This window comes from Embiotoca jacksoni, unplaced genomic scaffold (assembly GCF_022577435.1).
Source record: "Embiotoca jacksoni isolate LCO1_2020_lvr unplaced genomic scaffold, fEmbJac1.0.p SCAF_10, whole genome shotgun sequence".
In the NCBI taxonomy this organism is placed as follows: domain Eukaryota; kingdom Metazoa; phylum Chordata; class Actinopteri; family Embiotocidae; genus Embiotoca; species Embiotoca jacksoni.
Window position 1 is genome coordinate 2024483 of NW_027185230.1, and position 18066 is coordinate 2042548.

At 38.3% G+C, this 18066-nt stretch overlaps 1 protein-coding gene across 1 annotated transcript in view; it reads left to right on the forward strand.

The window, feature by feature from the left end:
- Positions 1–18066, forward strand: part of LOC138205419 (collagen alpha-2(I) chain) — a 110128-nt gene that overhangs the window by 82881 nt on the left and 9181 nt on the right. The window contains exons 37-63 of the mRNA XM_069161437.1: positions 3762–3806; positions 4399–4443; positions 5337–5444; positions 5620–5673; positions 5784–5837; positions 6251–6304; positions 6881–6988; positions 7912–7965; positions 8078–8185; positions 8497–8550; positions 8768–8821; positions 9754–9807; positions 9908–9961; positions 11084–11191; positions 11497–11550; positions 11668–11721; positions 11915–11968; positions 12132–12185; positions 12542–12595; positions 12688–12741; positions 12961–13014; positions 14520–14573; positions 14849–14902; positions 15099–15152; positions 15685–15702; positions 15962–16015; positions 17764–17826. Of these exons, the coding sequence (XP_069017538.1) occupies positions 3762–3806; positions 4399–4443; positions 5337–5444; positions 5620–5673; positions 5784–5837; positions 6251–6304; positions 6881–6988; positions 7912–7965; positions 8078–8185; positions 8497–8550; positions 8768–8821; positions 9754–9807; positions 9908–9961; positions 11084–11191; positions 11497–11550; positions 11668–11721; positions 11915–11968; positions 12132–12185; positions 12542–12595; positions 12688–12741; positions 12961–13014; positions 14520–14573; positions 14849–14902; positions 15099–15152; positions 15685–15702; positions 15962–16015; positions 17764–17826 (1629 nt within the window). The remainder of the gene's footprint in view (positions 1–3761; positions 3807–4398; positions 4444–5336; positions 5445–5619; positions 5674–5783; positions 5838–6250; positions 6305–6880; positions 6989–7911; positions 7966–8077; positions 8186–8496; positions 8551–8767; positions 8822–9753; positions 9808–9907; positions 9962–11083; positions 11192–11496; positions 11551–11667; positions 11722–11914; positions 11969–12131; positions 12186–12541; positions 12596–12687; positions 12742–12960; positions 13015–14519; positions 14574–14848; positions 14903–15098; positions 15153–15684; positions 15703–15961; positions 16016–17763; positions 17827–18066) is intronic.

Consider the following 18066-nt stretch of genomic DNA (forward strand, 5'->3'; position numbering starts at 1 on the left):
TGTCATATTGACATTACAGGTGTCAACTTGAAGCCTTGTTTTGATCTGCTACTGTTTGCCCTGTTAAAATGACTGCATTATACGTTTGTGCGAACTCAATACTTCCTGTATGTTTCAAATTAAAAGCCCTTTTACTTTTAAGTAAACAGAAACCCTTTGGGCCTGATTTACTAAGCTCTCAAATAAAGGGTAGTAATTTGTGTGTTCCTTCCAAAAGTTTGCACAATTTTTTTTACTGAGATTATTACTGAGAGTAATTGGGTCATTGAAATCAGGTGCAAATTGTTGTATTTAAATGAGGTGTTTTCGTGTGTTAAAGTGATTCCAGCAATGGAAATCAGCAACCGCAAAAGGAAAAGGAAATCTGATCCCATTGAAATTAAGAAATATAAATATAACAAGAACAAAATGCTAGAGGAGATTATTAGCAAGAAAGTGAATACTGTGGAAAAAAAACAAAAAGGGGAAAAAAAGGCTTAATAATAAATCATCGGCAAATAAAACAGGAGGAACGGTGGATGAGATGGTCTAACAAACAACGATCAGCAGGTCAAGATCTCTCTGTGATGAGCAGGTGACTTTTCATTCAGAGCCTCGTGAGTGCTCGTGAGCCTTATGAAACCTATAGCATACCTGTGAATTCTGCTGGACACATTCAGGACCTGTGACAGCACACCTGAATAACGGGACTGGGTGGGATATCCAAGCAGCGATACACTGGAATGACCCAAAGGCAGGAAGTTGGAAGAAGTTTTTTTTAATTGCTGGTATTTCGTGGCTCCTCCTTGTTATTGGCTGTCAATCATCTTTCAGTTCATTCAATAACTCAGAAATGTCATCGCTGGACAAACGATATGTCTGAATAATTTTTCCCTCTGTTATCTCAAAAATGTTTCCACTGGTGTAAAACCACGTTCTCTACGTATTCTTTAGATTCCTGCGTCTCCTTCTCACTACAATAAGAGCAGCTGCCTCTCCAGATTTGTGCATCAGATTAATACGTTCCTTTCAGTCGTACTAAAATACACAATCACTTCTCCTGTTTCTACTTTCAGGTTTAGTAAATCTCGTTGCGGGTGCTAAATTGTTCTATTTGCATTTCCTCTCCCAGTATATTGCATCTTCAAGCAGAAATGCCCAATATTACATATGTATGTAGGCAAACACGCAAAATGGACAACGTGTGTTCAATTTTATTTTAACATTTTCAAGAACTTGTGACTGAAATTGGACAAACACACTTTAGATGATTAATCCAGAACAACATTGAAAATAGCAGCATTATATTGTTCACTTTATTAAATTAAAGTGATGGAAATATGCATTATTGACTATTGTATGTGAACCTGCCACCACACAACCTTAGAAACGGGCCCAACTTTAACTGTGCACACCAGTGTGCTACAGGTGCACTCTGAGACTTTAACAAATGGCACTACACCCCTAGTATCAACTGATGTTGGTTCCTTTGTTTTGATGAAGTTGCTGGAAGGTCAAAGTTTGTTCTTTAAACTTGTCAAAGTTGTTTCACCTTATAAATCAGCCTCCCTGTTTTGGTTGGTTAGATTTTGGGAATAAGAAAATCTCCACATGCATAGAGAGAATTTAGTTTGTTTTAGTAAAAGGATACTGTTCTCTGAAGTTCACAGTCCTTGGTCCCACCTTTTGCTCACTCACATGGCTGCCCACCACTTTGGTGAAATCCATCAATCTGTCACAGAGTTAAGTTGTACAGTACAAAGGAGCTGGGTTCAGCAGATTCTGCTTTGAACACTAAATAACTCAGGATCACTGGATGCATTGAAAGCCACACTCATCATGGCTGAGAGCAACACTGTGAATGTTTTATTGTCCATTTTGCTGCAAAAGTTTGCACACTTTATTTTAAATGCATAGTAAGCAGAACCTGTAGGAGACAATGTTGGTTAAAAACTGACACTTTTAAACCTGAGACAATACAGTCTCAGTAATACAGTAATTATTCAGGGTTTGCAGTTCTGTTTTAGGTCTATAGGTAAAGTTTAGGAGAAGGTTGTAGTAAAATCATTAAAGATTCTCCAAAATTAAAGACTTTAATGTTAGTCTGTTTGGGGCTGACGTTAGCTGAAGCTGTAGAGGAAGATGTACAGACCTTTCTCGCTTGAGAAACAAAAAGACACGGGCTTTTACGCTCCATCGCTTTGTCCTCAGAAACTGAGGGTTAAACTGCACCTCTTAACGCAGTGACTCTGTCCTGCAGAATTCACTGAAATGCCACTATAACATGAGGTTGAACTTTAAAAATTCCCGGTGGCCTTCATGACCGGCAGCCCACTGATCTATAGGTGGCGCTATTACGCTAAGGTACAGTACACTGCAATGTGTTGACATAACAGGCTTTACAACATGTAAAAAACTGAGCTTTGGAAATGTTTCATGAGTTAAGAAAAGCATTTGTTTGAGCTCAGTTATACATGCATTTTGTTTCGGGTGAGTAACCCTGAATGTAACATTTGTTTACTTACAAGAAAACATCCACGGGGTTCCTTTAAACATGCTGCAGACTTGTGTATTCTGTGTTTTTAAGTGTGTCTGAATGTTGTGTTAGAAAAACAGCAGTGAGGAAAAGTCATTCACATATGCCCAAAATGTGTCAAACCTGCAAACAGTCAAAGCCAATCACCGATCAACCCCACCTCAAGGGGGAAAAAAAGGAATAGAATAAACGTGTTTGCAATGTTTGCTCATCAGAATGCAATGTAAACAAGGTCAGGATTGTTGGACCCCCGCAGCAATATGAATTTATGTAGCTCCCTGTGGGTGAAGGAAAGTGGTCCTTTGCAGCCAATAGCAAGATTATACATATACAAGATTATAATATTACATACTACAGAAATGCACTGAATGGTCGAACTTTCATTGTCGACCACTGACAATGAAAACAACATAGAACTATTTGTGAAGAAGCCTAAATTATAAAAACAGCAAAACATGGAACTGTTTAAAAGTATCAAGTTGCCAGATTTGAATTTGGTTGACAATAAAATGATAAAAGACCCCAAATTATGAGAGAGCAAATCCATAGACAGCTTTTTGTTTTGACCTTTTTGTGGTCTGGAAAGATAAACATCCATCTTTATTTTCATCCAGCCGAGGCATGGTATTGGTCTCTGTCTTTATTTGTCAGACGCTTTGCTGCTGCAGACCATAGGGAGGTAAATAATGAATCAAGGCAAGAGGAGATGAAGGCACAGGCAAGGAGTATGAGCTCAAATATTTTTTGATGTTTGTTTATATATATATATATATATTGATTCGTGCATATATATATATATATATATATATATATATATATATATATATGCACGATTGATTCGTGCATATTGATTCGTGCATATATATATATATATATATATATATGCACGAATCAATATCATGAATGTCTGTAAGTCTTCATGCCACTTGAATGAGGATAAATGAGGATTTTAATAATATTCCTATGAAAACACCTGCATTGAATGAAGATCCACAACACCACAAGAAGAAAACAAACATGCACACAGTGAGCCTCACTGGCTCTGAGATCAAAAGGATTTTGCTAGTTCTTTGACAACAACAGAATATTTTTTAAAGTTGTGAGAATTTTAACAAGACAAGAGACTAATACACAAAAATCTTTAAATTTGGCTTCAATAAATCCTCTAACAGTGCTCAGATAGAAGTGTGAGCCGGAGGTGCCATAAGCATGTTCTGACTTGCCTGTTCTGTTTTTTTTTTTTTAGGGTCTGCCAGGTCCTGCTGGAGAGAAGGGGCCCCAGGGATCTCAGGTGAGAGAAACCTTTAATAGGAAAAAATGGTCATTAAATCAGAGAGTCACTTCCTTCACTTGTTGACAGACTTGAGCTGTAATGTCAGTGTTTTTTTTTTAATCAATTTTATCATTGTTCATTATCACACAATATCACTGAATGTCCACCAGAAAATCAAGCTGGTAAAAGCAACGAAGGAAAACAAATCGCACAGAATTATTCATCAAACAACAACATTTACAGGTAAATTTGTTAAAATTGAGCAAAACCCACTAAACAGCATCACATATTTAGAGATTTGAAAAGAAGATTATAATGTAACATTGATGACATTTATGTCCAAGTGTACCTAGCAAGTTTGCTTTTATGGTATATCAGATATTAGTTGTTGTTTTTTTAACTAGATTCAGCCACTCTCGCTGTGGGAGTTTAGTTGCTGCTGCTTTATTAAAAGTTTGTCAGGCCAGAAATGTGACATCTGCAGTTTGTTAGGACAGGTAAAAGCTGCAGATGATATATGTTCTTTAAAAAAGTTAAAGATTCATCAATCCAAGTTTTTTAGATTTTCTGTTTCTTACCCAACCAGTGGAACCTTTGTTGTTTCTTACAGGGCCGGCCTGGAGATGAAGGACCCAAAGGGATACAGGGCCCACCAGTAAGTTAGCAACATCACCAAGTTTGTGTCTAGAGTTAGGACTGCATTTTTGCTAAGGTATATTGTGTTTGTATTTCAGACACCCAATCATTTTCTTTTCTTAATTTGATGTCCACAGCAGGGTGGCATGTGAGGTTTGGTGTCAAACATCACATACTTGTATAGCCTCCCTGTCCAATGGAAGAAGGCAGTCACAAGTGTTATATTGACTATTAAATGAAAAGTCCTGTATATTTTCTCAACAACAAGTCAGACTTTATGTATTCACTGGGCGCACTTTTTGATCTGAATTGCTCTGCCTCAAACAAAAAGAGGTAGATAACAAAACTGAATCACCTCAAAGAACACACCATTAAGTATCAATACAATATAATGAATGAGATAGATTATAAAACAGTTGACTGAAGAGATAATTCAATATCAGTGATGTCCCAGTAACACCTGCTGGTATTAGATTACTCACAGTCTGTGAAACAATCATCACAAAATCAGTAAAATTTCAGCAGTCATTCCCTCTTAGATGTGCTCCAGTGATGCTGAAACAAACACGACGAACAGTTGTTGTGTTTAAGGTCTTACCCATTTGTGTGTCTGTCTGGTGTGTATTTGTTCGCATGTGTGCTCAGATGGATTTCTAATGCACCTGTCAAATGCTTCTTTCAATTAAAATTGATGATAAATTGATTGAAATGAGTCACCGTTGAATGTTACGGACAAACTGGACACATTAATGACAAACAAACATGTGTAACACAGATCAAATCACAGGGTGAGTTTTGAATTTGTTCTCCGATTATGATTATTTTGACATTAGACGAAAAAGATAAGAAGAAATACATTTATCCTGATTCTAACAGCTTCGATCTTTATGCTTTCCTTCCTTTGATTTTTAGGGGCCTTCAGGCCTCCCAGGTTCCAATGGGGCAATTGGAAAACCTGGACCCAGGGGAAGCAAAGGGCCCCCAGGACCTCAGGGTCCTCAGGGGCCGGCAGGAATCCCAGTGAGTGGGTACCTACCATCAACAGCTGTTTTACTTTGTCACTTTCTGATTTCTGGAGAGATACAAATCCAACTTTATTTTCATTTTAATACAAGTGTCAGAAATATTTTATTGATCCATCACAACTCAAAAGCATAAAAAAAACCTGTCAAGCATGTTTGTTGGGTTTCCTCAGGGCCCTCAGGGTGCTGATGGATTATTAGGAGCAGCAGGGGAAAAAGGAAACAAGGTAAACTACAGAATATGTACCAATCATGTTTTATGAATGTTTATTGTGAGCATTGTGTCTATGTAACCTTTATTTATGTTTAATTACTGAACTGACACTGAAACCATCAGGCACTACCTGGTTCACCTGGTGATGCAGGCCCCACGGGACCAGGTGGAGAACAGGTGTGTTCATTTTTGTTGTGATGCATTTTTTTAAAACAGATCTGACTTCAAGATAAAAAAAAAAAAAAACATCTGCACCGAACCGCCCAACTAATCTAAAGTTGCCTACATTGTCAACACTGTATAATAATCGTAAACCATAAGAATGAAAATAGAAATCTACTTTATAGAACAGCAGTGATTAATCCTTCAGTAACCCAAAAAACTTTCGATCACATCACATGCTGACCCTATAGTTTGGAAGATTTACGTCTTTAGAGACTTTAAGTTGAAACATGAGACAAACATGATTGCTACTCATCTGGATCTATGGATCACATTTCTCCAGCATGTTCATCAACAATAACTGCGCAATGTACCACGGCAGACATTTTACTGTCAGTTGATGATTGTTTTAAATTCTGTTTCATCAGGGTCTTCCTGGCCAAACAGGCATCGAGGGCCCACCTGGACAGAAAGGAGACCGGGTATGTGGAAACAGTTTCACTCATGAGTCTTTGTATTACTGTTTGTTGAAGCACAAGCTACCTAAACAATCAGTTTACCCCTTCAGCAATGCTATTTCTTTAATTTGCACCTGAAAAACATTCACATATGTAGTCAATTGCAACTGCAAAACAGCGAGGTTAAAATGAAATCAAAAACACTTGGGAGTACTGTACATTAGAGTGTAAATAACAGCCTTATAGCAATGAGTCCGTGACACTAATGTTATTGAGCCTCTTCTAAAGATTCTCAACTGCATCTCTGCCAAATGTGACAACGACATCTCTGTGTGACAACACAAATGAAACACGACAAATGGCTTCATTGATTTTAGTCATCGTAGTACTTGGCAGCAACCATAGAAAAACAGCGCTTATTTTTATAACAAATATGGTCTGGTCCTGATACAGAGACCTCCAGGGCGGAAGGGGTTGAGGTACATTTGTTTCATACAATATGAAGACAAGGTGACTTTGTTTAATGTTGTGAAACAGTCTGTGACCTAAAGGGGACAAACCATTTGACAGCTAACTGTTAAATGTTGCTGTGTTTGACAGGGAGACCTCGGTCCTTGTGGGAAATCTGGTCCTCAAGGGCTTGCAGGCGAGAGAGGACTTGAGGGCACGAAAGGCCTGCAGGGACCACAGGGACCAATCGGCAAAGAGGTACGTGCATCCATCAGATGTTTCCTCATAGATGATCGTCGTCACCTTAAATGATTACAGTCAGGGACAATCGGACGGATCTGCTTTTTCAATCCGGCGAATAATTTCACACCCTCATCGCGTCACCTTCACCTCCAATCTGTTTACTTTATTGCATCACACAAACAGTCTGTCCAATGTGTCTCGTAATGTTCAACAGATGTGTTTGTTGTGTTGTTGTTTCTTGGTAGAATTGAATTACACACAGCTGAAAATGTTTGAGGTGCTTTGTGAAATCATTTCAAATGGTTGGAAAAGCATTAAACCACCATCTCTCTTCAATAAAGTGTCAAATTATGTTATCCTCATAAAATGATGACTGTAATTAACTCATTACTTTGAGGGGTTTCAAACACTGATTATATGACAGAGCACAGAGCGATGGCATGGCGTCTTTACTCAGCCGGATGAAATGTGTGCAGCACACCCTGTAAATGTATATTTAATCTTGAAAGCATCTGGAAGCAAAACACTGTGCTGCCCGATTAACATATTTTTTTCATGATCTTTGTTAGAAAACATGTCCAGAGTCCAACAGAGTGCCACTAAAGATTTGGTTTTAGAATGACAAATTGCTAATGGTAAATACATTTGTTTAGTTACAAGTGTTTTGTCTAAGCAGCTAAGCCAAATTACCAGAAAAAAACAACTGTTTTTGGGTGCAATATTTTGAGGAAGATGAGACAATTGCAGTTCAAATCGTAACTATTTGTGGCGCACATTGTTATTTTTTAAGTAAATATTTTAATAATAATTGCCCTCACCCCCAAACCCAACCCCTACTGCGACCACTGAGCACCAAAGCCCTCCAGAAACCTTAGGAAACCCTGGATGTGACGTCCAGTAAGCCAACTACTCATCTTCGGTGTAATTATCTTCTGCAGGGGGATGTCGGGCATCCTGGTGAAGCTGGAGATGCTGGACCCAAAGGGGAGAAGGTCAAGTTTCTTATTTTGTGGAGTTTGATGATGGACTGATTATGAAGACAAATAGTCAGAGTTTCTGGGTGGTGTTTGCAGTTTGTAATCAGGCTGTGATTGTTGTGCACAGGGTGAGGTTGGACCTGTTGGTTTTTCTGGCCGAGAGGGAGCCTGGGGAGCCATTGGAGACAATGGCAACAGGGGTCCGAAAGGCGATAAGGGCCACATTGGACTGATGGTGAGAACAGCTGTACTCCTCTGCAGTTTTGCGACAATTTGGAATTTTTGTTACATTTTAATGACACATTCAACGATAACATTTTAACAGTAAGTCTGGTCATTCTGTATTTTTCTTATTGACATCCAAATGAATAAAGATGAAAGATTACCAACAATGTATTGGTCCTTGATCAAATGAGTTAATGCAGTAACTAGCCCCAATAAGCACAATTTAGATTTGTCAGCATAAATTGAATATTAAACTTAGCAGTGAAATTGATTAAAATGGTTGTAAATTGTTCCTGATGTCATGTCCATCCTCTTGAACAGGGAGAACCGGGGCTGATGGGTGAAGTGGGCCCTGCAGGTCTGGCAGGGTTACAGGTGAGTTTAATAGCAGGGTGTATTGATGCGTTTGATGATGTGCTGTTCAGAATATTCTTTGAATTAAACCTTTATTGAACAGGTCACAGCTGTCATTGACAGTTACTGATCCATCTGACAGATATGTTTGTTTTTTCTTGTCACAACAGACACTCTACACATGTTCAAACTGATGTTAATGTGTAGCTTGATCTCAGTGTGTTTTTGTTTATTTTAGGGAATTACAGGTTCTCCAGGGCCTCCAGGGACAGATGGAGCTCAGGGAGAGAAGGTGAAACAAATATGCTGCTGTCAATTCCACTCACAATGATGTTAATAATTGTTTTATTTAAGTACATCAAAATAGAAACACAACTGGAAAAGAAAAACTATTACATGGCTGGACTGTGTTTAAATTGACAGAGGGCTTTTCATTTGAAAGGATTTTAATTTGAAACAGATAAAGGAAGTCGCTGCATTTGGCCAACCAATGGAGTAACTTAATTACTCTCAGTCAGTTACTCAGTGACAGACATTGGCCTTTACAGGGCTAGTGTCACAGTTACAGTCCAGCAAAATAAAAAATAAAACATTTTTAACAAAATAATCTCTTTGGAATGACTCTTATTCAGATTTAACTAATAGTATTTTTGGTAAGATTTTTTTTTTTGTATAATTTTGTATGTGTTTGCTTTTGACCGGATAGAATCAGTCAGCCCAAATGCGTTCAAGGTTGCACTTATTGGCTTTTTTTGTGCTTTTTTGTTGTAACTTTCATTTATTTATTTGTTTATCTTAGAATTTTGGTTTTGGTTTAGGAAGCGCAAACACAAGCACATTTCAGAATGAATGAAAATGTTTGCTATGGTGAAAGACACATTCTTCCACATTTGAATAACAGCAGACTGCAGTAAAATCAACAGCAACATTCCCACAATACCTATTTATCTCTTGTGTAAAGTCAAAAGAGGAGACATCTTTTGTTGAGTTTATTTTGATGAAAAAAAATCAATCTACCCCAGAAAAAATGTTTTCTTTCTTCTCTAGGTCATTTTCATCTCAGTAATCACCCGATTGAGTGGACCCTTCACCAGGCACAAACTGTCCTGTCTTACTTTTTTTAATTTTTATAAACTGTACATCACCTGCAGGGCTCTGTTTTACCCTAATCAGTCAAATTATGTCCAAGGGATGGTATTAATAGATTTCCATCCATCTCTCTAGGGGAAGTCTGGGCCTGTAGGAATTATTGGACCTCTGGGATCAAAAGGCCCACTGGTGAACTTTTAATTCCATTTAACATTTCATATAACATGGTGTGTAGTACAGCTATGTGAGGAGAGCCATAAATTTACCTTCCTTTTTATCTTGTTCATAGGGAATAGATGGACCTCGAGGTGTCAGAGGAGACACCGGGAGGCTGGGACCACCTGTAAGTGTCCTCTACTATCAGGAAGCTGTTCACTGTATTTGGTATTTGTCATGAATGTCAACAAATTAATATTTCATCTGCTGAAATTACAGCACCATTACACATCCAGTGCAACAACAGTCATTGGGGACTATACTTTTAGAGGAACATCTAACTAATTACAATGATATTTGAAGTTTTGATGCACAAATACTGCAGGATATATTGAATTTACAGTCCATAACAGTGTATTAGTAGGTCATCTTCATCTTCTAACATTGGAAGCCTCAATAATCCCGGTTGATGAAGATAGAAAATTATCAGCAATGTATTAAATATAAGAAAATGTCTGAGGTCCATGTGATGAAGTTTTTCTCCTGTTCATGACCTGATGTCTGCAAGCTGCAGTTGCAGAAGTCACCCAAAAAGGAGATTACCTTAAAGGAACAGTGTGTAGGATTCAGTGGTATCTAGTGTTGAGATTGCAGACTGAGTACCTCACCAGCCCAATCCAAGTATTTAAGAGAATCTGCAGTGGCTGAGAATTGGTTTGTCCCTTCTGGGCTACAGTAGAAATATGGTGGTGCAACATGCTTGCTCCGTGAAAGAGGGACTAACTAAACATTAAACTAATGAAAACAAAATTATGAATCTTATATTCCATTTCTGCCAATAGTAATCCTAAATCCTACAAACTGAACCATCCATCCATTATCTATACCCGTTTTATCCTGAACAGGGTCACGGGGGGCTGGAGCCTATCCCAGCTCACTTTGGGCGAAGGCAGGGTACACCCTGGACAAATCACCAGTCCATCACAAGACCAACACATACAGACACACTCCATTCACACCTAAGGGCAGTTTGTAGAACCACCAATTAACCTGAGGTGCATGTTTTTGGATGGTGGAAGGAGGAGAGAACCCACGTAGGCACAGGGAGAACATGCAAACTCCACACAGAAAGGCCCAGGTCCCCGATTCGAACCCTGAACCTTTACACAGTGAGGCAACAATGCTAACCACTGCACCACTGTGCCGCCCAAAACAAACTGAACCTTTAAATAAAATCAGATTTCAAGCACAAATTTTAAAACAATCACATTATTGACAAACTCTAAACTGACAAACCTCTGCGTAACAGGGTCCAGTAGGACAAGCTGGACCTCAGGGAAACCAGGGAGCTACAGGAGAATCCGGAACACAGGGACTGAAGGGGGAGCCAGGTGCTCCGGGCCCACCAGGAGAACAGGTTAGTTTGATTTTCATATTATCTACTCTATGGCATTTAGACATTCAATAAAAATACAAACACTTTTATTTTTGTACCCATTTGAAGTAAAAGATCTAAGACTTCTTCTAAGCGCAAATGGTTTACAAATGTGTTAAAATCCCTGTTTGTGAGCACTTCACTTCACACTTGACAGGTGTGGCCTATCAAGATGCTAATTGAACAGCAGGATTATTGCACAGATGTGCCTTGGATTTGGACATAATAAAAGGGCACAATAAAATGTGCAAATATACAATACTCAATAACAATAATTTATTTTCCAGGGTGAGGATGGGCTTCCGGGAATCCGAGGTCCTCCATCTCTGCCAGGGTTTGAGGTGAAAACTAAAACATAGTTCAGCAGCATCAAAAATAACTCTGATGTTTATTGCTAGTGCCAAAGATTTCGTTGCACCTTAACTTTATTATTTGTGCTTCTTCCTTCTCATTTTAAGGGGCCGCCTGGAGAGATGGGACACCGGGGTCTCCCAGGTCCCGCAGGGGCTCCTGTAAGTGTCTGGATGTGGACAGTGTGAAAACACTGCAGATGATGAAATCCCATTTTTGCCTTCAGCAGCTGCTTTAGCCTTTGTTTGGTTCTGGTTAACTAGTGTAAAAAGCATTGTGTACATGTGTTTGTTTTGTTTGTGTGAAAAAAGCAGGTTTTCTTGGCAGCAAAATAACAGAAATCTTGTCTTGCAGGGAGCGCAAGGAAGACCAGGACCAGACGGGAAGCAGGGCATGAAAGGGGAGAAGGCAAGATCATTTGGTCAATTTTGGTGTTTATTATTCTGTTCTAGGATTTTTTTTTTAATATCACTAAATTCAAGAAGTTATTGGAACATGTAAAAGGACTAGTTTATTATTTTAATCCAGTTAGAATTTGTTTCACTGACCACTTGTTGTTTTCTGCTTACAGGGAGACGATGGTGAGATTGGATCACCAGGGAAGACGGGTCCAGCTGGAAGGAAGGTAAGACTACACTGCTTCGCTGTTCTGAAACTTCTGCAGGCAAAAGGCAGGCATGAATAATGTGAGCAAAAGTTGTGATGAGTCCAAGAAGGTCAACATGGAGTCATTATCTCCGTTTGTAATACTCGGACTATTACTTTTTTTAAACTTCACTTTTTGAAGCCTTTGTTTAGTATTGACAACAGGAATTCTGATAGATATAGTCGCATGTTTGCATAAAAGTAGAAGTGGTCAAAAATAGGCATTCTGGCAGGTACTGCGTGAACAGAAACGTCCATAAAACATTAGGTGGTCCCATGTGCGTTTCCTCTGGCTTTCTTTTGCCTCATTAAAAAACATGTCAAACTCATCCTCAGGGTAAACGGGGGAAAGCCGGAGTCAGAGGGACCAGGGGAGACAGAGGACCAAAGGTGGGATCTCTGCACACACGCCCACAGGCCTCCTGTACAGCTGCTTTAACTGTGATGTATTATCCAACAGTAGATTGTGTTTTGTCAATCAGGGCGAAAAAGGAGACACGGGACCGGCCGGCCTCCTCGGGTGGTCAGGGCTCATTGTAAGTCAATTTTATTTGTTCACCTCACATTCCCTCACAGCTCATAGCTGACCATATCCACTTATTAACTGTGGAATTGCTTCTTCGGCAATCTGTCCCGGTCAATGATTTGGAGAGAAAAGATCCACAAAGTAATGAATTAATGCATAGCGAATGTATTTTGTGAATTGATATCGCCTTCATTTATTTATTTATTCGTATTTTTTTTTTCTCATCAAGGGAATTCCTGGCTTACGTGGAGAGCTGGGGGATAAAGGCGAAAAGGGGAAAGAGGTAAAAAAAAAAGAAGAATGAATTAACCTGACACAGATTCACTAAAAGCTTCGCATTCAAAACCAAAGCCGGCAGGATTCAACTTTTTTTTGTAGTTTTTGTTAAAACAGCAGTACTTTTTTCTTATATTCTGTGTTTTTGTACAGCTTACATTTATTTACCTTGCCAGTCTTATTAGCTTCTAATATATGACATCATGTCAGCATCTGCCGGCACCCTCCCGTTTTATTGTTTTTCCCATGAAACTCAAGTCATTTGCATGCCCACTTTTATTTACATCATCGTCATACACGGTTCCACAAGTTTTGTATTTTTCTGACGTTACCCACGTTGCCAGATTGTCTATGAAACATGGACACACGCAATCCAAACATTTCACACTACAACAACCCATATTGTAGGCCAGTTGATGTTTATATTCTGTGTTTTTGTACAGCTTACATTTATTTACCTTGCTAGTCTTATTAGCTTCTAATATATGACATCATGTCAGCATCTGCCGGCACCCTCCCGTTTTATTGTTTTTCCCATGAAACTCGTTGTTTGCATGCCCACTTTTATTTACATCATCGTCATACACGGTTCCACAAGTTTTGTATTTTTCTGACATTACCCACGTTGCCAGATTGTCTATGAAACATGGACACACGCAATCCAAACATTTCACACTACAACAACCCATATGCCACTGCAACCTGGCAACCCACAACCCGATTGAAGGGGCGTGTGCACAGCTGCTCTCTGTGCTGGCAGGCAGGCCAGTTGAATGTTGAATGAATTAGCTAGCTAACCAAGATGTTGTCAAAACAAACAACAGCACATAAACGCAACAATATTGACACTTAAAACTGCACTTAAACGGCAGTGTTTATGTGATAAATAGATGTGTCATAACATGAATAGAAGTAAAAAAAGATATAAATAAATGTGGTTATTTATCTTCCCCCACCCCAAAAAACGCCCGTATTTTGAAAAAAAAAAAAATAACGTTTGACAGGTATGAATATAGACAGACATTTAGTTTTTTCTACTAAGATAACCATGGATGTTTGGAAATGAAAAACATTTGAAGTAATAGTCAAATCTGTATATGTTTAGTTTGGTGTTATCTTGAATAATATAATTATAAAATGAATTAATGAGAATATTTGAGATGTCAAATATGACACAGAAAAACTCAGTACTGAACAGCAACTGTAAACTTAAAGCAGCCACAGTACAGGATCACATCCGCATCATATCCAGTAAATACCACAGCTGGAAAGGAAAAAGGGTTCACAAAAAAACTATTTTTAACATGATACTTACAATATGTTATATCTATAATAAGAACACATTTAAACTCTCCTTAATATTGTTGTGCTTTGACTCATACAATGCTTTTGCCCACTGGCTTCAGTTTTGTCTCCAGCTGAACTTTAAGCCACATAGAGTTACATTTTTAATTGTGCTGCCCTGCTGTCGAAGTGAAGCTGAATGTTTACTTGCTGTGTTTGTGTCCTCAGGGTGGGAAAGGAGATATGGGAGTACCTGGACCACCTGGAGGGGATGGCATGAAGGTAGGAGCTGTCACGATTTAATGTGTTAAAGAACAATAACATTTGGGTGGCAGTCTGCAATGGTCCTATCATTACTATGGCAATAATTACAATAGAAATGAAAATAAAACATATTGTGGGTTATCAACTGGGCTGTTAAGAAATGTAGAAAACAACAAAGCGTACACAAACACCAGAGCATTCACATCATTGGCGCACTGCTTTTCTTCTTTATTGGGGCCATTGGAAACATTGCAAACATGACATCATTGTTGCTTTGTGATTTTCTTTTTCAGGGTATTCGTGGTCCAGCTGGATTGCCAGGTCCTGTGGGCCTAAAGGGAGAACAGGTACACAAAATTAAGATTTGAGTAGTTTAGTTTATTTATTTATTTTATAACAGGAACCATGTACAAAATACATTAATGTCAAAAAGAGAGAAAGGAACTTTTAAACAGATTAAGCTGTGTCTTAAACATTTTCTGTGTGTAAATATGTTTTTGAAATGACCAACGCTGACAAATGTGGATGTCTCTGTTGTTGTAGGGAAACATTGGTCGACCAGGACAGAGGGGGACACCGGGGATGCCGGGATTCCCTGTAAGTATCAAAAAAAGCTTTAATACACATAACAGTAGAGGAAGCTTATTAGACACTTGTATCCCTCTTTAACGGTGTTATAAATTGCATATTTTTTTTATGTTTGGTTCGTTGGATGTACAGAGTTTCTTTGTTTTTTGTTTTTTTTTATTATATTTTCTTTTTGTGGAATATTTTATATTTTGAATTCATGCAGTTCAGATGTCACTTCAGATACTTTTTGCCAGATTATGTCTGAAAAACAGAGACATCCCAGAAAATGTTATTGTTTTATAAAAACAATAACAGCCAACATCTCTTTTTTCAGTTGAATCATTCAGAGCTCAGCAGCACATTATGACTGTGCTCAACCGACAGTGTCTCAGAAGAAAAACAAAAATCTATTGACTAGGGTTATAAAGTGTGCGACAGCTTCTTAATGCACCGGATAAAAGCACTCAGAAGCTCTTTGTCGATAAATGGACTTCATAGTGGAAAATTATACTCATGCCCATTTCTCTCTCTCTCTCTACTCTTCTCTGCTCTGTTGCAGGGTTTGTTTGGATTAAAGGTATGATATAATCAACTCAAGCACTGTCATCCCAACACATAAAAACACTCTTCAGCCTTTACTCGCCACTGTCTGAGGGCTTTTTTATGTTCTTGATACATGTAATCATAAAGCTCTCACACTTCGAAGCTGGGGTTAGAATGGAACGGGATTCTGCACCAGTCTTTATTTCTATAGCATTGTATTTGATAGTTAATGCTGACATGCAGAAGAGTGTAGGGTCATAATTTGTGCTTATAGTGTTTGATTCTCCCTGCAGGGTTTGAAAGGATACTCAGGTCTGCCTGGACTGCCTGGCAGGAGGGGGCTCCCAGTAAGTATACAACCAAGTCTAAACTCAGATTTGAGTGGTTTAAAAAATTAGCTCATCATGATACAGTAAAATATTTAAGATACACTCGATACCATGCATCCAAAATGTAGTACACATTTTTACAAAGATGTCTAAAACCAATGCATTGACAATGCCAAGAAAATAGTCCAGTTAAATATGAGATTAGCACACATGACTTCTTATGTGTCTGACAGTTCACCATCACGTTTGTCAGAATTCGGACTCAAATGCACAACCAGAAAACCAAAGTAGCGGAAAGAAAATTATTTTAATGATGTAAGAGCAGAAAACAAAACTAAATTCTTCCAAGAAGTTCCAAAAACACTCAGTCCAAACATAGTCCAGAGTCCAAAAGCCAGGTTAGCTAAAACACAACCAGAGGTACAGAATCCAGAAGGCAAAGTGTCAAACACCAGAACTTACTGGAAAACTGGCTTGAAGAGCTTCAACACTGGGCGACACAACAGTTGACACAACGACAATCTGACAAAGGAAGTAGGGAGCATGCAGACTTTATACGCAGGAGGTCAGAGGATCATTAAACAGAGATGGAAACAATCAGGGCGGGGAAGACAATCAGACACAGGTGGGAAGATGAGAGGACAGAAGGTTAAGACAACAGAAGTGAGACAAGAAGGTAAGTTGTCAAAATAAAACAGGAAGTGAACACAATAGACTTTGGACAGAGAGACCGAAGACCTGAGGACAAGACAACGACAAGACTAAACAAGGAGACCAGAGTAAAGTGGACAGGAAGAAACGAATAGGACCAAACTAAACAACAACATTGATGGCAAGGACATGAACAGTGACATGAATAGTGACATTTACCTCATTACAAGTTGGCAGACAAAAGGTTAAAGTTTAGGGTGACTTCTTCATCCTGTCTCTTTAGGTTTTGTTTCTATTGTAGTGGCTCTAGAATGTTAAAGGATTGCAGTAGTTGATCACCACATTAATATGAGAAAATCAAAATGTGGACGTTAAACTTAAAGACCCACGTTCTTTGATTCTAAGATTTAATACAAAATAAAAGCATTACTCTATGTTTTACTCTGTGTCTGTCAGTTCATAATGTATTTTTTTACTTAAGAATCCAAAATCTGACAGTTTTCTATCACCATGTGATTATTGCTGTATCAATGGTGAAATTTAAGTTGATGATCAGTTGTCAGACAAATAAATAGTGATTAACACTCGGTCTCTTTTCTGTTATTGTTATGCCACTATTATACAGTAGTATGAGCCTAATCATAGTTTAATAATATACATAAACCTTGTAAAAAAAAAAAAAAAAGAGTAATTTTTTGGCTATGGTGTTTTCATTTGCAACTAAATTCATGATGTTGACATGAATAGATGTTCATCGAAATGCAGTCGATTCAATATGAGAAGATAAGCGACTCGAGATAAACAGTTTGTGTTGCTGAATCTTTCCTCTTGAGCCTTTAAACCACAGTGGAAAAGGGGACCAGAAGACATCATTTTAAGAGCACTAGAAAAATTAGCGTGGAAACAGGACTTTTCTTTTAGTTTCATGCTGCTGTTTTTATACAGATGTAATGGTTTTGCAAAAGGTTTGCAGTCAACTAAAAAAATCAGTCAGATGATTATGTAAAAACTGTGACACGCCTACTTTTGATGGATAACATTTTTCAAAATCTGAATTCAGTATTAAATGTTCCTTTTGGTGTTGTAGTCATTTGTGTATCAACCTTGTGTTTTAGGGTCCACCCGGCATTCCCGGACCTCCAGGACAGTCACTGAACATGACCTTGACTCAACTCAAGGTAAGTAGTGTTTATACTCATTGTCCAAGTAAGGCATCTTTTTAAATTCATTCAATGTAGGATTCAAATCAGAGAAACATTCATCATAGAAGCTTTTGGATTGTGTTCATACAAATAGGAAATGAGACAGAAATAGAAAACAAAAACATGTCAATAACATATTAAACTTACATTTTCTCTCAACTATCATATTAACTGAATGTGTTTTTTTTTTCTATTATGATTATATTCCCATATCCA